Source organism: Amblyomma mixtum, chromosome 6, assembly GCF_055824585.1.
Source record: "Amblyomma mixtum isolate Tamu chromosome 6, ASM5582458v1, whole genome shotgun sequence".
NCBI lineage: Eukaryota > Metazoa > Arthropoda > Arachnida > Ixodida > Ixodidae > Amblyomma > Amblyomma mixtum.
The window spans coordinates 74,730,059-74,755,965 of NC_143017.1; the positions used below are offsets into that span (position 1 = coordinate 74,730,059).

The following is a 25,907-nucleotide window of genomic DNA, read 5'->3' on the forward strand; positions in this document are numbered from 1 at the left end:
TCCATCACTTGTCACTCCAGCGCAAGAATTTTTGATCTAGCATGAATAACAACGAAGTTATAGACGATTAAAAATCACGCTCCTCCTCTCCCTCAACTCGTACGCACAGGGCAACATAAAAAAAATAAAGAAAACAGTTCCGGGACTGGGCTCCGCCCATGAATACGTCATTCGCTGACGTTCGGTTTACGACTTCCGGTTGTCGCACTCACGAGGAGCAGCGTGCGTCGGCGTCTCTCCGGTCTCTGCGCTTTCTTGGCTCCCGAACTCGCGACAGAAAGAGGCGGCAGAGGTAAATTGAAAACATATGCGTGAAGGCAATGCCCTGGCTCGCGCCTGCCCGAGGGGGTTGCGCGGCGGTTCGAGCAGACAATTTTCACCGCTACCAGAAGTGTGCCCGTGACGTCGTAGCTGCCGCGGCTCGAGCGAATGACAGCGTGTGGTGGCCTGCCGACATCATGGGACTAGTGACGTCTGTTTTCCCGATTTTGGTTCCAAAATGGCTCCCTACGAAGACACCAAACGGCCCGCGAATTTTAAAAAACACGATTTTCAAAAACTCATAATAAATTGCCGGCTCAGTTCCGAAGACTCATACTTGGTGTCAATGCTTCTGAGCATCACTTCTAACATTTACAAGCGGCTTTTAATTCTTTGCATGGTCCCTTTAACCACACCTTAAGAGAAGAGATAAAGAGTACACATAGACTAACGGACTAACACATGCCACTGGCTTTTCTCATAATGGGGCTAGTAAGGCTTTCTTGTCTTTGAAATTTTGTAGCCGTAGCGAACTCGACTGTGCAGGGCATTTAATACCAAATGCTGAACTAAACCCATAATTATTCAGACTTGTTTCTGTTGCCTGTGCTACATGCAGCAATGGCTGGGTGATACATGAACTGGTAAAAAAATTCTCAAGTGGTAGACTACAAGCAGAGTTATTTCTGAACAAGTGGAATGAGAACAAAGCCCAGATCTTTCAACAGAAGCCGAGAAATGAAAGCAGTAAGTAAAAAAGTATAATAAAAAGAGCAAGAAAGAATAATAGGCAAACGATGGTAATGGAAACGGTAGAGAGATACAGGGGAAAAAATGCTTCTAAACAAAACGATCCAATTTTTACATTTGGTTTTATAGAGTTTAACGTCCCAAAGCAACTCTGGCTACGGGGTACGCCATAGTGGAGAGGAGGGCTCTGGATAATTTCGACCACCTGGGGTTCTTTAAAGGTGCACTGAAGAGGAATCTGAACTCGTCTTTTTGCCGCGGGATCTACACGTTCTGAGCATTCTTAGAAACTTCGATTTATTGCCCTGTGTGGCTGATTTTCCTAATTAAATCGAATTAACGTCCGGCTCCCGCCTTTTTTTTTAATTTTCCCTCGCACGATGGGCGGAGTCGACCAACGCGTGGAGTGCCTTGCAGCCAGCTCCGTGGAGGCTTTGCTTTTGCTTTATTTTGTTTTTTAGGTTTCCGTGAATAAATAGTTTCATTCACAGATAATATAGCCGCAAAATAAGCCCGCAGAAATAAAAATACGCGCGGACTATTCGCTTCTACGGACTACTACGTATTACTCCGCCGATGGCAGAGCGGCAAGCCGCCACGGGACTGGCTGAAAGGCGCTCCACGCGTTGGTCGACTCCACCCACCGTACGAGGGAGAATTCAAAATAAAAGGCGGGAGCCGGACGTTAATTCGATTTAATTGGGGAAATCGGCCACACAGGGCAGTAAATCGCAGTTTCTAAGAATGCTCGGAACGTGCAGATCGAGTTCCCGTGGCAAAAAGACGAGTTCAGGTTCCTCTTCAGTGCACCTTTATGGTCCACTGACATCGCACAGTACATGGGCCACTAGCATTTCTCCTCCCCTGAAACTCAACCGCTGTGGTAGGGATCGAACCCACGTATTTCGGGTCAGCAGCCGAGCACCATAACCCCTTTGTCACCGCGGCAGCTTATGTTTTATGCCTTGAAGTTTGAAAACTAAATCACATCATTGTCCTTTGCTCTGCGCTAACTTTGGCTCACTGGAAATGTCACACTGGAATTCTACGAAACAAACTGTCAAACACAACACACTGGACTGACTTCAAATGCAAGAGGTCTAAGCAATTCAGTCACAAGAGACATCACCTCTTCTCGGTCATCTTGGCTCATGTGGAAGGTGTCGTCACTATTTAGGGAGATGTTGTCATCGGAGTCCTCAGTGAAAATGCTGCTGCTGCCACCACCCCTGGTTGTGTCACCACCACTGGTGTCCTCGGATGCTGAACCCGACCTTCGAGTCCGACCCAACAGGTTCAGCAGCCGGCGCTTTTTCTTCTCCTCCGTTTTCTGCTTTTTCTCCTCCGGAAAGCCTGAGGTGAAAAATGCAAAGAAAGCTCTATTCCCCTCCCAAACAAACCCCCAAAACAGCATCCAGAAACTATTCTTTCATACCTCTGGGACAGGTGATACATAAAGAACTAGAATAAAAGATAATTCTCAAACGTCACCTCCTACTCTGCTACCAGGGCACATGAGACTGAAAAATGGCCCACTTGATTTGTTTTCACTTTGTGAACCAATTAAAAAGATGCCATATTTAAACATTCTCATTATTAGTGTAGCACACTGTGTATATACAGGGTGTCCCAGCTAAATGTAACCAAGTTTTTAAAAAAGACGAAGTGCCCTAGCCCAGTGAGACCAACTGAGGGTTGTTGCCAGCCGCGTGTCCTAGTCTGCAGTATTTTTTTATTATGCAAACATAATTAATTAGCACAGACTAATTAGCTAACTTTTTAATTATTGCCTTCAGGAAGAAAGTGCCAATGCAGGAGTTGTAGATTCCATAGAAAAATAACCGGCTGCTGTGTTTGCAACCAAGTACCACTGATACAGCTTCTTTTATTTGCCTTAAAAGAAACGTGCGAAATACAAAAAGAACCACGTGATAGGGAAACAATTTCAGCGCTCCCAAACGACCGGTCAAGCAACGACATTCGTTTATCTTTGCAACGCTGTCCCGAACGGGGTTCGGCATTTTGCGATGACTGCGAGATATACGCCAGCACCTCTCGCATGGGCGCTAGGGCGACAGCTTCTTCAGCACGTGACGGTGCAAGTTTGGTGGCGCGGCCACATGCCTATCACTCGAGGCGAGGTTTCGCGTGAAAAAGCGCTCCATGTGAGCCGCGCTTTACCTCCTTAAAAAGCAGGGTCCGCTTACTTTCCATGACGCATAAACAGTTCCTGGCGCATATCTCGCCACCACCTCAAAACGCTGAACCCTGTTCGGGACAGCGTTGCAAACATAAGCGGATGTCGTTGCTTGGCCAGTCGTTTGAAAGCACTGAAATTGTTTCCCTATCACGTGGTTCTTTTTGTATTTCACAGGCTTTCTTTTAAGGCAAATAAAAAAGCTGTATCAGTGGTATCTGGTTGCAAACACGGCAACAGGTTATTTTTTCTAAGGGATCTACAATTCCTGCATTGAGACTTTCTTCCTGAAGGCAATAATTAAAAAGTTAGCTAATTATTCTCAACTAATTAATTACATTCGCATAATAAAAAAATACTGCAGACTAGGACACACAACTGGCAACAACCCTAAGTTGGTCTCACTGGGCTAAGGCCCTTCGTCTTTTTGAAAAGCTTGGTTACATTTAGCTGGGACACCCTGCATATGTCCAACACCTGCCCCTCAATGGTGCTTCATGGGGTGCAGCTGGTGACCCACCATGGACTTAGGGCAAAAGGTCATGTCCAGTTGCCCACAGGGGCCCTGTGAACACAGAAAGCATGAAAAGGCGGAATTTTCTCACTACCTGGAAGCGTGGAGTGACACTGAAGGTCGCACTGTGCAAGTCGCACACGTAAGTACAAAGCATACCATCCGGTTAATTGTTGCAAGTTTTGACTGCCAAGAAATTAGACTTTTTTAATCTTTCTCATGTTCTGAAAACTTCCGTGGGCACTTGTACACTGAGTAGCAGGCGACAGAGCAGCTCTGATCACAGAAAGCAGTGACAGCAACCCACAATGACTGAGTTCAGCTGCTGCAGAGCGCTCATAAACAGAGATAAAGTAGCACGCTAACAACTTAAACATCCAAAGAAGACCCCGGTCAAATGAATACATGCGTTGCATGTGATGCCACAGGTGCCATGATTGAGCATGGAGAATAGTTTCCACGGTGCAGGTCAAAGATGGTGGCGATAAGTGGATTAGAAAAATGCAAGTTTTCGCTGGGATTCTGGTCTCAAATAAGACATCCACTACGACACTGGTGCAACCTATGTATAGTAAGGTAATGGAAGCTACAGAAGTGCACTATAGGAGAGGCTATGCATGGTTCATCATCACTGCATCACTGATATCGCATGAGGGCAACCTATGCCTTAGTTTCGATAAGCGGGTGCAGCCATGTTCGTTATACCCAAGCGTCGCCTGCACCCGATGACATCTTGGGCTGGTAATCTACAGCTCTTCGGCTGCTGATGGAGCAGTGCGTGATCGTTGATAGTGTAGTCTGCCTGCTGTATTCGTGACAAACCTAGAATTTTTGCATGGGGGCTCAGTGGTTAAGGTGCTCGGCTGCTGACCCGAAAGACGCGGGTTCAATCCCCGCTATGGTGGCTGACTTTCGATGGAGGCGAAATTCTAGAGGTCTGTGCAATGTGTGATGTCAGTGCATGTTGAAGAACACCATGTGGTCGAAATTTCCGGAGCCCTTCACTATGGCCTCCCTCATAGCCTCATTCACTTCGGGATGTTAAACCCCCATGAACCATAAATCATGTCTATAGTGTAAATGTGACACAGTATTACATGGATTGAAAAGAAAAATCTGTTGAAAGTCAAAATCTGTGAGCGCAATCAAACAGCTGAGATTTAGAGGAGCATGGTTTTTCATGAATGCTCTCGCTGCTTGCTTGGCCATGGCAGGTGTGGTAATTTAGACTGCAGAGCTTATACAGAGTCACGTCGTTCACAAATTCAATATTGGAGACAACAGTGAGCTATGTGACCGAAACAAATCCACACCTGATATTTGGAATGTCTGCTTGCGGTGGCACGTGCGATGAAATTGAAATTTTGTCCCTACTGCCACTCACGCAGGGCTGTACAATGCATACAGCCCTGGCATACAGCCCAGAATGAGCGATCCAAGTCAATTCACTGAAAGCAATAGTCATTCGCGCACCTACTGTGCTTCCGCCAGCGCTCACTAGTTCACAAATACTCGTAGGTTGCCTGGGTTACAGTAGGTTAAAAAGTGATAGGCTAGTATGTTAAAGTAACGCTGTTACTGCTTACGGGGAGGCTGAATTGCCGTGCCCATGTTCAGAGTTCCAATCTCGGTTGGGGAGGGGCACAGCTCAAGGTGCCACGTTTGTTGTATGTTTGGCAAGGTTATGTATTGTCTACCTCAGGGGACCTATTTACAGCGCATTCGATGTGCTTTCACACAATGCATGCCACAGAGTTCATTGTCTAGTGCACGCCGTGCGTCATAACTTCTTTAGTTGCCGCTGGTTTATTGGTGTGCGCTTTGCAGCTGGGTAAAAAGATAGCGCCACTGCTGTCATTCATGCCATGCTATGCACATTCAATTATTTTCATACTACTGGTATGCTTTTTTTTTTCCAGGTGGCATCCGATGTTTGTGAACAAGCAGGGTGATGATACAGAGTGTGGCCAAATTTGTAAAGTCCCTGCATCGTGTAACGTTCAATTAAGACAGCTTTGCCTGAAATATCCAAATGTCCAGTCTCCTAAAATTGTGTACAGAGTAGTTGATAGGCTAAGCATTGTGCTTCGTTTGCGCCCAAAGTTAGGCATTTCTGTTTGTCCGCATTTAATTCACAAAGTGCTCTGTACATATGCCCAAGCAAGTTGTTGACTTAAGTTTTTCCTGTTCACCATCGACATCCACTGCCAATGTAACTCAGAGTTGGCGGGAAAGTGGTAAAACAAGAACACATCACAGCTGCATTCCAATCTAGGTTCTCAGGATAACAGCTACACGTACACACTGGCAGCACTTTTTTTTCTTTGACTTCACATCAGCCCGCAATAAAAAATTAAATGTCCAGAGGACACTGGAGTTGCGTACAACATTGCAGCTTTTGTTGTACCGACGCAAGCACACACTTGACTGGCAGCCACGCGGCTCGATATTGCTCCGTGTACTGGGTTAACAGCCCAGTGGAGGGTGGCAACAGTGGGGTGCTGCATTTAGCGCAGGTGCACGAAAGTATTTCGCTCTCTCCCAACTACCCCTCGTAAAATTGTGTCTATCAAGTCTCTTCGATTTGGCTGCATTCGCTGCACTAGTTCTGCGAAGTTCCGTGGCGGTGATGCCAGCATGCAGCATAATTCAGACAGTTACAAGAGCAGCTTGGCACTGGCTGCTTCCAAAATGAATGGTTGAGTGCAGACCTGGTATTACAAGCAACAGCGTGCCGCTGACATCAACAGCAGCCAAAATCCCAAACCGCATGAAGAATATTCATGCAGCAAATTGCAATGAAGTACTGCCTTGAACCAGCCCCACGAAATTGCTTCAATGAAGAAAAAAGGCTGTTGCATGTAAACGCACAGGCAATTTACGAATATGTGCTGAAATGTTCCCCATGGGGCTCGAACTGACCACTTAATTATGACACCACGAACAGTTACTCACTTCCTCCTTTCAAAAAAAATGATCATTTCATTAGGAGGCTCCTATAATATCTTTTCCGCTTCTCCAACCTACACATGGGCACCGCCACATTGCTGCCCTACAGCTGCATTTCCACTCTGGAGGGTGCAAGCCAGCTAAGAACACGTGCTGCACTGGCAAAACGAAGTGCTGCGATCCCTGAACTGGTGCAGAAAGTGCAGCCAAATCAAAGAAACCTCCGATCTCATTGATCTTTGTAAGTTTACTTACCATCACTGTCGTCCTCCGTTTCTGTTGTTGGCCTTTTCTCAGCTGTGCCAGGTGTCTCTTGACGTTCTGGCGCCCCGGCCTCAGCGCAGTCTTGGTTACCAGAGTCAGGGCTCTCCTGGCCACCGTTAGCCGGCTGGGCAGACGATGCTTCGGGCCGATCATCGGCTGGTTCAATACCAATGCCACTGTCATCCTTCCTCAGGGGCTTTCCATCCAAATCACCCTGGCTCCTGCAGTCGTTGGCTTGTTCATCTGTGCTAGCCTCCGCATTGGCAGTTGGCTCATCACAGTGACCGCTTGCTCCACTGTTGGCACTCATCTTCAAAGCTTAAAGAAGATTTTTTTCACAGCTGCGATAAGTTTCATCTGCAACAAAAGTAAGCAAAGATAACTCTGCTGCATAAAAAAAAATAGGAAAGGTATGACAGGCATAAAAACAATGGCATACTATCAAAAATGGAGTACATTTTAATATGCACTTTCTCACTGATACCTGAATTACGAGCATGATATTGCGAAAGAAGCATTGTAAAATAAAACTGCACTGGTGTGTTTGTATGTTTACAACAACAGTATTCACATTATAATAATGCAGGAGTATTAACATGAACCGTTCCAGAAGTCACACGACCTCACTGCAATCTGGCCAGGTACCACCAGAGCAGAGCTATGCACTGTCTAAGCCAATGCGCAAGGAACTGCCTAGTTACTGCATATGCTGTAATCGGTGGTACATGATGCAGGGTTTCTCATAAGCAATATGACGTACTAGTGTGATCCTTGATGCCGATTGCCGCCACACAGCCAGCGTAACAACTTATCCTATCGACTACCACCGCCTGCTTCGTCAACCTGGTTTTATACCAAATAATTAAACAGCTACAGAGGAGGAAGATGCATATTACAGCAAAAATGCATACCGCGTCCACAAAAATTAACATTCGAAAGCACGATACGCTGGCTTAAATGAACGACAGACAGATGCAACGATGCTACTCAGAACAATTTACCAGTTTCATTACTATCCTTTTTATATGTCCCGATTAAAACGATTTCTCTCACGTTTTCTGACGAACCGAGGTTAACATACTGTCGCGATGTTTTCGGAGTGCTCCATCGTACGTGAACAAAATTACGTAACTAATTCTCGCACCTTCGTCCAACACCACGTTTGCAGCACCACTGTAACAACTCCGAGATCACCGCAAGCCTTTTGTGCGAAAACGAGCTACGCTGTTCAGCCAGGAACTTGGCATGCGCATCTTTCATCCGTTCAAAACAAACGGAGGAACACGCACGACGACTGCCATTTTTTGCAAGGTTAAGCCTAGAGATGCGCAGAGCCAGACGCTATTTTGGCACCTATCCACCATGTTTATGAGTACCGCTGAAAATGATTACGCTGTTAATTGTCACTAACACACGACTCCACCAGCGCATCAACGCCAATTTTATGCGAGATGGAAAGCACGCACTACCAACCTTTCCGATATCTTTCCAGCTCGCATTGCGCTTCGCGCAGTGTTTAGAACCTACACAGCTGATGCTTGTTGTTCTGACGCGAGTGTTGTACGAGCGCCTCCTTTACATACCACTCCACATTCGCTGACACAGACCAGCTTCCTGACGAAAAGAATTTTGCAAACAATAAATCGAATACGTGTTACATCCTGAACATCAGTAAAGCCCTGCCAAAGGCAGGAGCAGCCAAATACGCCTTTAATTTCCGACACCAGAGGGCATGCACTGTTTCCGCTTTTTTTGTTACTTTTTATTGGTTTTGTTGCTTTCGTTTGCGCTTTGTTTCGAGACTTTTTTGTTTTGCTTTGCTGATGCGCTATCCGCATGCATTTGCTCTTGCGTTACCGGTGGCGGGGGCAGCCGGATCACAGAGGCCGTACGGCCAGTTCGTGTTTCGCCAGTTCGCTTTGTTTTCTATCCGGTGCGTCGGAGGTTCCGTGATGCCGTGGCCAAATCTATTTGGGTCTTGGAACGCTTGAAGACCTCGACGGTTTCCCTTCGAGATCGCATAATGTAATTCATTCGGATGTCAACATTTCTCTCCAGATTCAAGGTTCAGTCTTCGATTCTTTTTTCTCCCTCGCATGGAAGCAGGCTGTCAGTCAGTGACGGCTGGAAAGTTTGTAAAGTGCCACTGCTGAAGGGTGACTTTCGTGCTTGCAACAAGGAACATATCTCGGTTAGTTGCCTGTCGTCGAGCGCGATAAGACGTCAGTGGAGTTCCCGTGTTTCGCAATATGACGTGCGCATGATCAGCAGATCAGAAACCCATTTGCATCGACCACAATGGACGAAGAGAAGTGCGTAGAGCTTCTGTCGCTCATCGAAGACAATGTGGACTACTTTGAAACTGCACAGTCCGACATCGGACAGCGCTTCTCCAATCAATTCAGCGATCTGCACGACGCGGTCATGCAACTGCGTGAAGACTGCGCGTTGATCGCTGCCAAGGCTCACCTGTACGACTTCGATCCCGGAACACCTGGGAATGGGTACAGGACGTCGCTGATCATTGTGAACAGGTTCCTTCCCATCTGCATTAAACTCTGCCGGCACGTTATCGCCAGCAGAGACTCGATGTTCTTCAGGGCAGACTTTTACCAGAAGGAACTCGAGGCACATTTGAGCGTGGTTGCTGGAATGCAAGTGAGCGCCCAGTTTTTGCGACGAATGCTTGACGTCGGAACAGTGGGCGATTTGTTCGTCGGCGAGAAGCTGAGCATAAGAGAACTCCTGGAAGAGTATGGGTCCCTTCCACAAGTCGGCTTCTATGGGAGACTGGCTGGCTTTTATGTGAGTCAACCTTGCCCTTCTAATAATTTCTTCATTTTGAGTAGTGCTGCCTACGTGTTTTCTACCTGGTAGTTTTTATTGCACGAAAATGACGTAACTTCTTCGTATAACGTGAATTACTATAAATTAAACTGTTTGCAGCCAGCCTTTAAAACCATAGCAGGTGTGTCCGTACATATTGCTGTCGGTGGACATTATTTGCTAACTTTTGCAAATTTCATGTTGAGTGGCTTCTTTGCCATGGGTGCTTAACAGCTAGGGAGCAGGATGGTCACGTCAAATGCACAGAAGGCGTAATCTATATAATGTTGGTGCTGTTGTTACCATACTTGATTGACGTACATTCTTATATTGAAGTAAAGATGGTGTGGATATTGAAGAAAGTAAGGAATCTCTGAGGAGTACAAGCCTTGATGTATGGCATAAACAATTACTGCTGTTTCCTTTCAGTTTTGCGAGTCGATGCGGCGCATCATCACCGGACTCAACATCGTCATGGCCTCATTCAGTGACCAGTACCGCCAGTCTGGAGGAGCGCTGGCCCATGCCGCAGCCTCACTTATTAACTGTGGCAAATACACACTCAACCCGGAAGCCAGAGCCAACCACATTGTTGACGTTACTCAGAATGCATCTTTGGAGTTTCTCAAGTCTTTCTGGAGTCTCAATGAAGGAAATCTTCTCAAGGCATGTCATAGTCTTTCTTGTGCAGAACACTTACTATGCTCTGCTTGCTGACATTGTCCTTTCAACATGTGCTCAGTGGCAATGCACTCCTTTCGGGCAGTTTGGTACTTGAGGTAAAAAAAATGTCTGGTGAATTCGAGCACGCTTCCTAAAGCGGGTAAGGTGAGCAACAGTTGATGGCCACTACGGTTGCTATTTGACCTTGGATATTAATTAATCACATATATAACAGTCATGTGATATTAGCACACCTTTATTCCCTGAAACAGTGTCACTTAATTGGAGGGGGAGGATAATTAGCGCTTATGTTAGCTTAATATTGCATCCGTAAAAAGGTGCTTGTATTGGAGAGGTGTATTTTCAGATTTTTCTGGGAGTTTTCTGGCCATTTATTTGCCATCGGGATCGCTTAGAAGTCATTTGGTGCGAAGCACTTCTAACGTCAAAGAAACAAGAAGCTTCTGTCGTTTTCTTCTAGTGTAGGGAAAGCCATTCATATCACCCTGTGCTTTACGTTTCTGTCAGCCGATATGAGATATGCCTTTCACACTTTCGTTTTCTATGCAAGAGATGACTCAGGTTGTCGAGGGCAACAGTCTGATAGGGCAACAATCTGATAGTTGTAAAAGAATAAAAAATATATCAGTAAGTGCGTTGCCTAGCACAAAGATTGGGAGCACATGTTTATTTTTTGTACCTTCTAGTCATTTACGTTACGTCCTTTCTATGTTGTTTGGCTTACTGCATGAATTACATTCATCAACACTTATTTCTAAGCTCCGAGTTTTCCACTTATTCAGGCAGTTAAGGAAGCGGACGTTCTAACATCCGGTGAAGTGAATCATCATGTCCAATATGGAAGGCTTTTTCTGCATTTTTTCTCTGACTTTGGCATGTTCTCTGTACGGCAGCTAACTCCTCTAATCACAGTTTGTGTTTTCGCATGATGCTATCTCATGCTGATTGCAAACTTGGCTTCTCTGCATGTCAATATCTCACCAGCAGCAGTTTTTCTTATCACCAGAACAAACTAACCTGTGTCGCGTGCCACCTTCACCACACAAGATACATACTGCATTATCACCAGCCTTGTTCCACCCGTACATCATGTCTATTGCGTCGCATCTTGCCTCTCGTTTGAAAATAAGGGCCCCCTTGCATATATGGTGCTGTTGCCTAATGAATAACTTGCTTTATTTTTGCATTGTGATGTGCACCAAACTACAGGGAGGATTTTCCAAAAAGTTTCATTTAGAGGACTCAAATGTTGCTCATCAGCTTTTATGCACAGCTTCACTGGCTTCAGAACTAAATTTCAGGGGTTTGAGTATGCTGTCTAATATATTAGTCTCTACTTTTTTAACCATTGATGGTCGCTCGTCAGCTTTCTTGTCTTTGCATCAAAGTTGTGTGTTTATAGTCAGCCCGGTAGACACTTTATTGCTTCTGCATTCATTCACATCCATTCCAACTTTCTTTGCTCTCTCAGGCTGCTAAGTTTGGCACATTGCGCTCTGTAAGGTGCCATATATATTTTTTTTTTCATGAGTGCGATGTGCATGGACTGAAGTGCCGTTTCTTTGAGCATGGAATTTATATGCACTGGCTTTTTTGCTGTTCACAGCGATGGAAATGAGTTGCACTAATTCATTGCAGTCAAAGAATAATTCAATGATGGAGGCAGTTGCTGATTATCTTCCTCCATACGAACAAGGAAACTTTGCTTGCTTTCAGTGTCTAAGACTTTGAGGAAAAGGTTGCAGTTACGGTGACTGGCCATGAGGAAAGAAAGAGCATTGCTTGGGTCAGTGGCTGTAGAGGCAAGCACAAAGCTCATACATTTGGACATGGTTGGATAAGGGTTATGACCACGGACTCTGGAACTTTTTTTTTTAGTGGGGAGGGGTGGCAGGACTTGGAGTTTGTTTTGTAATTTGTTTATTTATTTCATGTTTTATTCACAGAATAAATTTTGTATTTTTGTTTATATTTTTCTTGTTTTGCACTGTTCAAAGGTGTATTTGTTAATGCATATAAAACTTGAATCGAAGTAGGCAGCTTGATAAGATGTGAACGCAAGGAGTGATCAACTGCACTAAAAAAGTTTGTGCCTCCTCTGTTTCAGTTCTCCTAATCGTGCTCATGAAAAGGGGTCTGCCGATCAGCGGTTTCTGTTGGGACATAACTGGTTTTTTAACGGTTTGAAAGGCTTTATGACTGGCTACCAAGCCAGTTACATACCTTGGCCCCACTGTGCTTTGCGTTAATAATGTCCTAGAACTGAAGCATTTGTCAGAAATCTGATTTGAGTGCAAAGCAGTTAGACACTGGTGGGGGGGCACTGCCGTCCCTAGAGAAATGTTGTTGGGTCCCTGGTTATGACGCTACATTTCTTTTAATAGGTTGTCGGTCTCTGCATCATTTGCTCTAAAGAGAATCACAGAGTGGCAATTTGTACCTCCGGACAAGATCTGCTACTCGGGTTGCATGCCAGTTTTAGTTTGTTTAGTTAACAGGACCATTGGCATCAAAAGTTTTGTGGTATGTCTGACCTATGGAAGGTGCAAATTCTTGTACATCCTGTAATTGATGGGTGTACTACTTGTGATGCACACTGAAGAGCTGGATGGACTTCTTATTTCCAGGGTGCTTGCTTGGGGGTGTGCGACAGTCCAGATTTTTCATTAATATTTGGCAAGTTTGAAGTTTGAAGTGCCACAACCTTAATTAATATTGATTGCCCATAGTACATTGTTGGCAAGTGAGAAATTAATGAAAGTTCATTATTTGCTTGTACTCTTAATAGGAACTAGCAAGCGGTAAAAATTCCGCTTGTAAAAAAAATTAAAGTGCAAAAATGAAAACGCTTTGCAACTCTTTGCCTAACATAATAAAATAACTGAAGTACAGGAATAAATGTTTCATGGGACATTTGTTGTTAAGAGTAGCTGTTTTTCTCACTGATTCTAATGCAAAAAATACTGCCCAGCTGTAACGACTGTGTAGTAGTATAAGTATCAGGCTGTAGACAGTAAAGAGATGAGCGTGACAGTTGTCAAATTTCTTTTCATGCACATGATCGAAATTCTCAGGATTAAAATAATAGAAGTGACAAAGCAAGTAAATGAAGATATTATTATTTATTGCAATATTTTTTTAGCCTTGAGAGGAAAAAAACAGTGTGATGTTGCCGTAAAATTCTCGAATCATTGCTGTTACTCTCACTAGATCCTTACTAAAGTGAACTTTAATTGGGATAACGATATGTTTCACTTTTTTAAATGTGCAGTTGTACTTGCAAGGGTTATCCATTCTCCTTGGCACACTGTGTAAAAGTCTTAAAATGATAACAGTTCTGTTTCTTTAAAGCATTTACTGTGAGATATATGTTAGATTATCTTACACCACTTGTCTTGAAAACATATGATAGTACCATATGATATCACTAAGTTATTGAACCCTGTGGCCATGCTGATAAAACTGCACACATCTGGAGTTGGGTGAACTCATCAAAAACACGCTTGTGCGTTTGGTTTTGTGCATTTGGGTTTATGCATATCTGGTATACATAAACGTCAACTCTTCATCCTCGTGATTCTGCAGCCCACTCAAAAAAGTGCTGCTAAAGGACGTCTATGGAAATTGTGACGCATGTTTGTTGTTTGATGCAGTCCAGGTCTATTCATAGGGCATTCATTCCACTGAGTGTGCAGTTTTGGTTGCCTCTTTGAAGTTATTGACCCTACACATGGATCTTTTATATGCCTGCCATGCAAAAAGAAAATTTTGGCTTTATGAACCGGAGAGAAAAGAGCAGACCTTAGAGGTATTATGGCAAATGCCATATGCCTCTGTTCTGTTGGATAAATTTTCCCCTAAAGATTTGCTTATCGTTTTCTAGTAAATCTAATCGAAATAAAAATTTTCAGTGGCACAAAGCTGTGAATAGAGCTATACCCACCATGCCAAAGTAAACGGCTATGAAACATTTGTCTGTGTACATAAATGCTTGCTTGAAGCCTGAGTCTAAGCAGTGCCACACTGAAAATAATTTAATATGCGTGAATTCATTGGGTTTTATCATTGCTAATGAAACCAAGTAACCTCTTCGAACATCCTGTGGGCATCTAAAACATTTATACATTAATATTTCTGTTGATTGCTCTCAACATACAGAGACCTACGATATACAGAAAGGGTATTGATCAGACATTTTTTGGCAAGAGAGAAGACCTAATGCACAGTGAAATTGGTCAGAATAATGTGCTTGATGGTTGTATTTGGTTATGTGATGTGGTTTGTGCACCTTTTAAGTTCAGATAAACCCCCTGAGAGAGCCTGACAATTTCTATATTAAATGTTTACTGTTATAAAAATATAACAGCTGTTTGATAACATGTCACTCATAGATGCGTTGCATGTGTATGTGCTCTTGCATGTGAGAGAGTTGCTTTGGCTGTTCGGTTATTTAAAGTTTACTGCTGAGAGGATACTTGATTTATGCTGTTATACTTAAAGGTACTCTTCTTTTCTGAAGAATGCAGTCTGGTTTCTGCCAAGTAACTTTGTTTTACTTTTCTTGTTCTTTACATGTTACAAAGGCAAGACAGCTATATCAGGCTCCATGTTGCTGTTTCTCTTTTTTTTTTCCTCCTTCCCCCACTGCGTTATTTCGAGATAAAAGCAGTGAAGGTCCGGCAACATTGTTGAGGTGGCAGAAAAAGTAGTTCGGGCTGTTTAAACACAGTCCGGATTGCACTTGTGCACGTGTTTTATCTCTGCTGAGCATCTGTTTTGAGGGGAGCTCTGGAGTCATGTTGTGCACATTGCAACTTGCATCTTTGTCTCCCTGCAGCGTGTACCTCAGTGGATCTGCCCTTCACTGGAGGTTTGTGAAGTGGTCAGTGTGCCAGCAAAAGTGCAGCGATTACCAAGTGAAAATGGGATGGCTTGGGTAGACATTCCTGTGCCCTCCTCACATCTGCCAAAGGCTGCAGTTCGGTGCCGTTTGCTCTCATACCGGTGGAGAAAAGGACAGGTGAGTTTAGCTCAGCATCTGACTGAATAAAGACAGTGCTGTTTTCTCAGTGGGGATGCGTATAGGTGCTTCTCTGTTTTATTAAAGATTTAATTACACACCGTGTAATGTAATTACGAAGTTTTGTGTATGCAGTAGTTGGTTATGTTGTGTGTTAGTTTTGTGCTTCTTTTCACTTGTGTGATTTTGGTGCTGAATTGGAGAGCAAAATGTGTTTTCGGGTCCTTGAAAGTTTAATCACCTTTTGAACTGTGCAAGTCTTCCAGTGGGTAGGTAGGCTGTGACATTTGTCAGCAGAGAGCTGCTTACAGACGTGCAATTCAAGAACAAATGGAGTGGAGTTTTTGAGTTTATTGAAATGGCAAAGGCAAAATTTTGTTCATTACATTTGTTTGCTCCTGTTATCTGTGTCAAAGAAATTTTGGTGGGGACGCATTGCTCCAAAAATGCCCTGCAATGTCTCATGTAGTGTCTCATGTTTTACTAAGGAGATGTCTGCCTGGCCATCTTTAAATTATCTCTGAAATGTACCCAAAAATCATAAAGCTAATCGCTTTAGAGTAGTGGTATTGGGCGTGTTGAAGGAAACTTGTGGGCACTTCGTATTTTCCACAATGTCACTGAGTCTATTTAGAAAAGTAGAAAACAATCTTCCCATACGCTTTTTTTACTAAACAGCTGTCAAAAGCATTGTTTTTGTGGTGGCTTTATTGGAAGCAACTTTCTCATTGCTATTGTTGACTGTTTCTTGGGATGCCAACAGATGTGTTCTAACGCCAGTTTAGAGGTTGAAACAAAGATGATGCATCCAGTGAATGTTGTACGTTTTTAGCAACGAGATAGCCCTGAGTAGCTGTCTCAGCTGCATGAAGCACTGCAGTAGGTGTTGAATTACTGAAAAGCTGTTGTGGTACCAAAACTGAGAAACAGTGATGTGTTTCGTAAACTCTATTTGTATTACTAAGTGGGCCTGTGCAAGCCTTAAAAAATGGTTTAAAGGCAGCGTACCATTGTTGCTTTGTTTTCACACGACCGATTGACACTCCTGTTTTTAGGAAGCTGTAACAGGAAGCCGATGGTTTTCTAGTCCAAATCCGGCATCTAAGGGTCTCCTGCTTCACTGCCATGGCGGTGGGTTTGTGTCCCAAACACCAGATTCCCATGAGGTAGGCATTTCTTGTGTTGTGAGCCTTTGCCTTGATCTTTTACATACTCTACACTCTATTTAATTAAGTGCTTTTTTTTACTTTTATTTAATTTCCTCTTTGCTTATTTTTTGTTACCATTCTGTATGGTTAAGTTGTTTGTTCTCTGTCTGTAACACAACTGTGCTCTTTTTTTGATACACTGGTATAGCATAATGCATTCAAGTCCAGTTTGTTTTTGCCTAGAATTAACCTGGTGAAAGGGAAGGATGCATGCTTTGAACATAGCCATATGGCTGATGTTAATGTGGATTAAGGTTAAAGAGAAATTCGTTCCACTCTCAGATGGTAACAAAAGGTCACTTCCGGTCAGTGAGGCAACCACATGAGTGACAAGTTAACCAAAACTAAAGCAATCCTAGGCTACCTAAGGGTAGTTGCAATTGCAGGTTTGAGTTGTGCATAAAAAGGAATCTTTTAAAAGAAGTTCTGGGTTGCCCGAGGTTAGCTCTTTTACAGAAATTATTTTTCCCCCTTAGAATGGATAGGTTAGCACAGCTTCTTGATGGAGTCTAGTTCTAACAAGTAGATTCATATTGAGTGTTGGTGAGCATAACTACAGCCGAATTGTGCAGCCAGTCTATGAATGTTAGCCTTTGTTGGGCATGAAATCTTGTAGCTCCAGCTTTTGTATTTGTATTGAGTATTGAAATGTATAGCTAAGGTAACTCGTCAGGCAACTACAAGTCATTGTACGGATATTGACTAACTAGGGGAGTCTTTATCAGAAAACATCAGCACAAGCCAGTATTAGCCCATATATGCCTTGGATCCTGCACGTGGAACACCGCTATTTTGTGCAGTAGCTGTAAAAGTTTATTGCGTAAAAGCTTGCTCCCGCCAGCGTGGGTTCAAGAGGGTCTAAACTATTGCTGTGCAAGGGTTATGTTATGTGAAAGATCCTTTGAAATTCGACCCCATCGGCTACATTGTAATTCTGCAAGAATAACAAATAATTTTTGTGCATTGTTGTAAGGAAACCACCGCAAATGATGGGAAATGTGATTTTAAAGTCGTCGACGTGAAATGTTTGAAGCTTTACCGCACGTAGCAGGTAGCAAATTGGCCTAGTATCCTACATTGCAGGATGGCTCTAAAGTCTGTGTTCAGAAAAATATTTCCACCAGTATAACAATTGAATTGTGAAGTGAAATAAGCATTTTATAATGAAAATATTTAAATTTTTTCAAGTTTCTGAAGTTTCGGCGTGTATGGGTTAAATTCACTTCGATATCAGTCCTTTTTGCTGGGGCCCAATGTGTCTTGAAGCTGCATTTTATGTTAACTTTCATGTTTTCTTGGTGGCAAATGCTTTTCATTGTTTTTAGCTAAAATGAGAAAGTTGAAAATGTGTTTTATGTAGTTTCTTCTGCCTGGTTATTCGTCTTTCAATCAGACGTAATGTTCATACTGACAAACATGTACTAAACCACTCATATGCTGTCAAGAATTAGCTAAGTTGTTTTGCAACATATTTGATTAGCAGTGTGGAGATCACTCCTAATTGTTAGTTTGTGAAACGTCAGCCTTCCCGGTACCTTTTGCTACCTTCCACTTCAGGCTTTTCTTTTTATTCTTGTGCCTGAATATTTTCCACATTTATCACTTTTCAAACATGACCATTTATTTTTTTAAATTAAGCTCTGTTTTGGTTTCTCCTTGTTGTTTGATGCTCCAGATCTACTTGAGGGACTGGGCCAAGGACCTTGACGTTCCCATCCTGACAGTGGACTACTCCCTGTCTCCAGAGGCTCCATTTCCCCGGGCCCTTGAGGAAGTGTTGCATGTTTACGCATGGGCGCTTATCAACCATGAGAAGCTTGGTAAGCTGCCAACGTTGTCAACACTTGTCAAGGGAACAATTGGGCAGACAGCTGTGATGGTGGTCATGACTGAGATGACTGCTACATAGCTAATGTCTTAGATGAGTTTTCATGCTCCTGCTTAAGTTGTGTGCAGCTCCTGAAACTTGACATGGGTTCTTGTGCTCATCCCAAATGATGAGCACTTGTCATGTGGAGATGTAAATGTGCTCGTAACTCTTTTATGACTGAGAAATGTCATAGCAAGGTCATAGCATTGGCTCACAGAGTGCATGGAAGCTGTAAGGTCGGGATGTCAGTGGGGATGGGTTTTACTCATACAAACAGTACACTGCTTCCAGAAAAAGCAAACTTGCACTGTAATAATTGCTGAAAAACTTGACACTGGGTGCAAATGCCAGGCTGCTCAGGTCAGCACAGAGCTGAGCAAGAGGGAGACATTACAGTATTTAATATTATTATGTCTAACATGTAATGGGACCGTCGAAGGGAGCAAGCAGGATGGGCTCCCTACATGGGCTGCTCGACTAGGCACCCCAGAAGGGGGATGAGGTTACATGACCACCCCCACGAACATAGCCTGTGCCCTGCATCTCATGCTTACTTTCCTAAAAAAAATGGAGCTAAGGTTACTAGAAAAGGCATGTTTGTATTAGTAGGCATTTCGCAGTTGAGCATGGCCACATGGGCCATCATGCACATCTTTTTTGTGCATGATCAATTTCGCATGCCAGCTAGCGTTGATTTTTGCATTACCAGTTATGTGATTGCAATTAATTTTTTTTTCCTTCCTTTTTTTTGCAGGCTGGACTGGTGAAAACATCTGTGTGGCTGGTGATAGTGCAGGAGGAAATCTGATGCTTGCACTTTGCTTGAAGACCATTGAACTGAACATTCGGCGCCCCAGTGGGGCGTTTGCTGCGTACACACCCGTCATGCTCAGTATGGCGCCATCACCCTCAAGGATTCTGTGTGCTGTGGACCCCTTGCTCCCTCTTGGCTTCATGCTGACCTGCCTTCATGGTAAGCCACAGCCATGATGGGGTACCGTCTTCATTTGTTTTCTTTCCAAGGCAGTCGTTCTTGTTGACTATAAGTCTACAGCTTGTCTTGATAATGATAATATGGCATGCATGTTTCTCATGTAGTAAAAAAACGTGAATGCTTTCCTCATTCTCAGTGCATGTAGGTAAGTGTAGTAAGTGTGTTTCACGTGAAATCATTGAACATATGCAAAATTTTAGACATCAGGTATGTAATATAAAGAGCTTGTAGTAGTTTGCCATTTATCATGCTGGAATTTATACAAAGTCCAGTTACAGTTTACTGTAAGTTTTCAAATCTAGCTGTAAGAGTAGAATTAAATTTATTTATACCTTTGCATTGGGTGTCATATAACTTACTGTCTTTAGCTTTTGCTTGGAGCTGGAATATATTATCACACTACGTAGCTAGCTTGTGCAGATTTACAGGGGGCTTGCCTAGTTTGAGTGCTTGCTGCATTTCTTTATGAAGCCTCTCATCTTATTGCAGCGTACATTGGCTGTGTTCCGGAGCCGGACATGAAGCCATGTCCCAAAGCACCGCCTGCGAAGTCAGTGTGTCTACAAAATGGGGTAGACAGCACATCAGAGTCTGACCACACTCCTAGAGAAACTGCTCATGTCTCAAGTGCAGAACCTACAGTAGACGATGCCACTGAGACAGACAACTCTACGGGCAACATCTCACCAACAATGAAGGCCAAGATGCCTTTGACACGGACAAAGAATGTCGTGCAGCTTGAAGTCGCGGGCGAGCTGCCAAGTCAGTATCTCTGCCGCTTTGCATCCCAGTGCGACGATACTAATGTCCTGTTCGCGGCCGAGCAGCCAGAGGATGACCACGTGGTGCTGGAGATGCCGGTGGACCTGACGTTTCCCGTACGCAACCGGTGCTGCCGGGCTGCCACCTACTGGGTGCGGGCACTGGCCACTGTGCTCAGTGCCAGCCACGTGTACCAGAGGCATGTGCTGGCCAGCTGGGAGCTGTTGTGCGGCCAGAACGGCAAGAAGAGGAAAGGCCTGGCTGTTCCGTGGTTCCGCAGGGCCTCTCGCTTTGACCGCAAGTTCCAGACCATGAAGATCCTGGCCAGCAACCCGTTCATCTCGCCATACCTTGCTCCGGGCTGGATGCTCGAGCGGATGCCGCCTTGCTACTTTGTGGTGAGAACTTGTAGCTGAGTACTTGTGGCGTGTCCTGTCAGGAACAAATGTCTCCGGGACATTCGATTATTCTTGTAATAATGCTCAAATGGCTAGACGCAGTAGTACAGTGAAAGCTCTTTAATTCGACCCCCGTTAATTCGAAAAATCGGATAATTCGACGCGCACGCGCGGTCCCTACAATTATACATAGGAGTCTATGGGGTGAAACTCTCGTTAATTCGAACAAATTTTGCCGCGCGTCGGTTAATTCGACTCCACTCCGCAGCCCGCCAAGCCGGTGCGCCGAGAGCATAAAGAAAAAAACACTGCCACGAGTGGCGCTACTACTATACGGCTGATAGGCCATCCTTATGGTCATCGTCATCAGCAGCGTGAGAGAGGGAAGTGAGGTTAGCGGCGGCCGAAGTGGCTGGCGTCTTTTTTTTGTGCTTTGTTGTGTCGCAGCAGTCGCTATGATCGCGGTTATTTACGGTACCTTTATTGGTGATTGCGCGCTTTGTCAGTGTGTTTACTGCGCTGCTTGTTGTTGCTGTTTTGATGCGACTGAGAGAAGGGTGAAAGGAAATTGCACGGGCCTGCCTACTGGCTCGAGCTGAGCCACCACCGCTGCCACGTGCAGATAGAGGAGAGTTAAAAGATCAGAGGAAAGATAAAGAGAAAAGATAAGACGGGCATCTCAGCAACAACCATGTCCTGCGCGGACGCTGGCTGAAGAAACAGATAAGCGGCCAGAGCCGCGCTCACCTCACCTCCTCCCCGCGCTGCTTTCGAGTGGGTAGCACGCAGTGCCTGCGCGCCTCGCCTTTGTGTCCTGTCAGCTGACCGAGGATGAAATAATTAAAGTGACAGGCGCTGACCATTCGTCGGAAGGTGACGATTGTGAGCAGTTGTCCCAAATGCCGAAGTGCACGGTGAAAGAAGCCGCAGAAGCCTTGTCTGTGTGGGAGGACTTCTGTGAACAAATCCCTGACGGCGCGTGTGCCGCGGAGCACCTGGCTGCTGTTAGAGCTATCGTAGTCGCTCAAATTCGCTCGAAAAAGCAGACGACGATAACAGATTTCTTTGCCAAATAAAGGTACGTCCTGTTGCGGCAAACATTGTTTTTTGTTGTTCATTCGATAATTCGACATTCGGGTAATTCGACAATTTTTCACGGTCCCGTCAGTGTCGAATTAACGAGCTTTTACTGTAGTCGCCTTCTAGCACCTGCGTCAGAGCTGTGATCCCGAACTTGTGGTTCACTGAGCTGCCACCATGGCGGGTATGGGCCAGAGGGGGCAAACATGAGTCTTCTACTCGAAGGAGTGTTTACTGCTCTTGAGCAAGTACACAAGGCAACACAACAACAACCACTGCAGTGAGGGAGCGTTCTGCATGCGTACGGAGTTGAAAAAAGAACATAAGAAGGGGAGCGCATGGGAAAGAGAAACCTTCAGCCTACCCTGTGTGACTGTATGCTTACAGCCTGAGGCAGTCAGTTGCTTACGATGGTCAGGTGATTTGGTGACGGTGGCGGTCCCTGTGGAAGATGTTTGATTCATGCGTGTGCATGGCTTCGTGTCAAGAGACAAGAACACCTCGGAAGAAGTAGGCTCATCTTAAGCAGTGGAGAGGGTGTCTTTCCAGCTTTGGGAAGGGAAAGAGAGAAGGTTGTTGCAGTGGCATCACTGCAGGGGAACCAAAGGCAGCAGAGGGTGGTTTATGCCCTCCCCACGCAAGTGTTCTGAATGGCATGCATATAACATTGCATGATAATTGTGTGTGGTTGTTGCTATGGGACAGGGAATACATGTCTGCGCCCACTACCAAACCAGTGGCTACCAAACCACCTGCTCAGTTTTGTTATTGCCCAGTAGCTTAAGACCACACTAGTGGAGGTGTAAGTCACTCATGTGCTGTCATGTATGATAGTGAAATGAGACAATCATTTGCAGGCATGGCAGCTATGCACCCGAATCACCATTCACTCGTCCCGGAGCCCGTTTTCTTACACAGTGTTCCAGGCTTGTTCTGAACACATGATTGTGTGCAATAGATAGGGGTTGGATTTCTTGGTCTAAATAAATGAAAACCGAAAAAGCATGCACCGAATTCACTTTTCGAAATTCGGGTTTTGCTGAAAAAGGTCAGTATCCTTGAGACATACGCCACATCTTGCTGGCTTTTGAGTTACAGTTGTTTACAAGGAAAATTAGAGTGAGAAAATCGGGAGAGTGGTGAGACAATTGTTGGGCTAAGTTGTACACTTTTACATTTTGAGGCGGTGCTCGGCTACTTTGGACAAGCACCAAATGCAGACTGAGTGGCTCCATCAATTCTTCGGCAAATTTCATGTACTAGAATAGCAACTTTTGCTCAGTGACTGTCATCACCCTATTAGAGGCATTGCTGGGTTAAGGGGATTTTTTCACAGCTTGTAAGGATGATAACAACATTTCTAACCATAGAAGTCACCGTCAGTGCATAACATTTACAGGTTTTTCCTAAAAGTGTCGTGTTCTGGCTTGCACAACAGTTCAGCGGCATTTTCGTCGCTGTCTTCTTCATACAGACTGCATGATTCGAGGCCGTCTGGCTTCTTTTTTGCTGCAGTCACTTCTTCTTTCTAATCTAATTTGATGCTGTGTTATGAAGAATTTGTTGCTTTCCAAGTTCTTTCCGTGAGTGAAGGAATGAGCAGTGCGCGGAATCCAGACATCCGTTTATCACAACCAGACAAAGTTATTCCAACTTGAAGGCAACTAAACAGAAAGGCCTGTTTCCACTTGCGTAAACATGGCAAGTCTATGTGTGGGTTGCTTGCCTGTTCTTGTGTATTTTGTTTTTAAGCTACATAGTTTTTAGAAATAAACTTCAATTTGCAGTTCTGGCTTGTGGCCCGATCACTTAACTTCTACACTGTTACTTTTTCTTTGGCCAGCACATTCCACGTGGCAAATCTTTTCTTATTGATTAAGCAAGGATAACCTACACTTCACTTTAACCCTACAGAGATGTTACATATACCACCAAAAAAAACACTCGTGGTTATTCCATAGGAATTAATATTCTCTGGAAAAAAAAAGGAAAATTGTGTTTTGAAATGAACAGAAAAATGTCTGCACATTTTCAAAAATAAAAACTGAAAAGTCCAACCCCTAGCTATAGAGCAAGCTAAGTAAAACTTGGTTGCAACTTGTGGGTTAAAAGTGCAGTGCTCATGGCTTGTTTTAGATTGAAGGTGTTCTATGCTAGAAAGAAAGTGCATGGAATACAGACTGTCTGTGGTTGGAATGTGTACACCTGGTGGCGGAGCTCCCATATTTGCTGTTGGTGTGGTTTCTCAGGTTAATGTAGGTGCAGTTGCTATCAGTGGTGATAAATGGTAATAGTCTTGTGCTCATTGATGGCTTTGTGCTTTTTTTGCTTTTCAACTTTCTAATTTAAACTTTTTGGCTTTCTTCATTGGCTTAAAATTTGAGTGAATAATTTCTACTAAACTGTTGGTTAGTACGCTGTAAAGCATACTTCAGCTTGCTGACTGAAGCAATCAGCATTACTGCATCAGTTTTATTCTGATGTAATGTGCCATTTTTTTAAACCTTTCGCTCGTGTTAAGTGCGACACCTGCTATACACCCCCTGTCAGTTAATTCTCAACTCAACAGCATTGACATGCAGTCAAAGTGCACAGTCATGTCTCTACCTCAGTGCTTTCCTGCAGAACACAAAGATGTGTACTCGCTCCACAGATAGGTACCTTCTTTTAAATGTTAATGCAGTGTCACTGTGCATTAGGGTACAGGAGTAAGTGACGTCATGTCCGTGATGTCATGTCATGGAGTAAGTGACGTCATGACGTCATGTTTACTTTTCATAATAAAACAGATACAAGGCAGAGGAAGATCGATTTCGGTGTTCAATATTATAGGATGTTTCATTTGAGATGCTACTTGCCATGTGCATGTGAAGTAAGAAAAACTGTTGTTGGTTGGTTAGTTTGGTTTATGGGGTTTAACGTCCCAAAGCGACTAAGGCTATGAGAGACGCCGTAGTGGAGGGCTCCGGAAATTTCGATCACCTGGGGTTCTTTAACGTGCACTGACATCGCACAGTACACGGGCCTCTAGAATTTCTCCTCCAAAGAAATTCCAGCCGCCGCGGCCGGGATCGAACCCGCGTCTTTTGGGTCAGCAGCCGAGTACCATAGCCACTGAGCCACCGCGGCGGCAAAAACTGTTGTGCAGTTGGGAAAAAGTGGGGAATTTCAGGGTACCCTGGCGTAAGAAGTGCTGTTTAGTATTGAGTATGATGGGCACGTGGCTTTCAACAGCTATAGGCAAGCATTGTTATGTCACTTATTTGCACCGATGGCTTTTCCTCCAGGGCCTTCACCTGGACCCAACTTTGGATGACCTTGTTATGCTGTCCAAGAGGCTGAGGAATGCAAACAACAGTGTGCAGCTGGAGATATTGGATAACCTTCCACATGCATTCCTTAATTTCCTGCCTTTTAGCAAAGAAGCCCACGAAGGTTCCAAGAGGTGCGTCCAGATGATCAAGCAGGCACTCAATATCCCAGTGTTATAATGTTCCCGGTGTAACTACACGCTGTCTCAGTGCCTTACAAGCTTTTTATTTTGACATTTTCTGTGAGCAGGGATATATTTACAACATTCTTTTGTGTGGCCTTACTTAAATATTACATGGCACACAAATAGGTAATTATTTTTGTAGTTTAATGTGCTGTGGTGACTTGTGTAATTTATCTTAAAACCTACCAGTGAGAACATTTGTAGATGTATCGAGCTGGCTCTTGGTACAGTTTTATTTTTATATAGCGCAGTTTAAATGGAGGTAACTAAAGCTAATGCTTTGTTTTGCTTCCTCGAACAAAATGCGAACTAAAGGGCTTTCGTGTTGCAAAATAAGAAGGCATTGTAGCTGCTGTTTAGTGGCATGTTTAAATTAAGGTGTGGTTTGTGTACTTTTTTAAAATTCACATGGCTTTTCCATTGAGGAAAATGTAGAATGTTCCTACATATTTTTTAGCATGCTGTAGTCATTTTTGATGTTGAACGGTGAATGCAGCTTGGGCATTGCTGCTTTCTTTCTACCTCATGAGCTGAACTGGCATGACTACTTTTTATTAATGACACAAGAATAAAATCATGGAACCATCAATGGTTGTTACTGTGTTTTCTTCTGGCTCCATAGTGCCTCATGATT

The 25,907-nt window shown here is 44.1% G+C and overlaps 2 protein-coding genes across 5 annotated transcripts in view; one reads left to right on the top strand and one right to left on the bottom strand.

The window, feature by feature from the left end:
- LOC149339398 (DDB1- and CUL4-associated factor 8) overlaps window positions 1-8,655 on the bottom strand; it is a 43,978-nt gene extending 35,323 nt beyond the window's left edge. For 2 of the 4 annotated variants that reach the window (XM_089548171.1, XM_089548174.1), the window contains exons 1-3: window positions 8,409-8,649; window positions 6,927-7,292; window positions 2,141-2,364 (exon numbers count right to left, since the gene is read on the bottom strand). In XM_089548171.1, coding sequence (XP_089404297.1) covers window positions 2,141-2,364; window positions 6,927-7,245 — 543 coding nt within the window. In that variant the 5' untranslated portion in view covers window positions 7,246-7,292; window positions 8,409-8,649. Of the gene's footprint in view, window positions 1-2,140; window positions 2,365-6,926; window positions 7,293-8,079; window positions 8,259-8,408 lie in introns of those variants that run through there. The other 2 variants (XM_089548172.1, XM_089548173.1) reach the window with 2 other exon arrangements.
- Window positions 8,656-8,730: 75 nt separating this feature from the next.
- On the top strand, window positions 8,731-25,862 carry Hsl (hormone-sensitive lipase). The gene is made up of 8 exons (XM_089548179.1): window positions 8,731-9,740; window positions 10,191-10,427; window positions 15,283-15,465; window positions 16,521-16,631; window positions 18,349-18,493; window positions 19,298-19,516; window positions 20,027-20,697; window positions 25,065-25,862. The coding sequence occupies exons 1-8, from the start codon at window positions 9,234-9,236 to the stop codon at window positions 25,266-25,268; spliced, it is 2,277 nt and encodes a 758-aa protein (XP_089404305.1). The 5' UTR covers window positions 8,731-9,233; the 3' UTR covers window positions 25,269-25,862.
- Window positions 25,863-25,907: the final 45 nt, after the last annotated feature.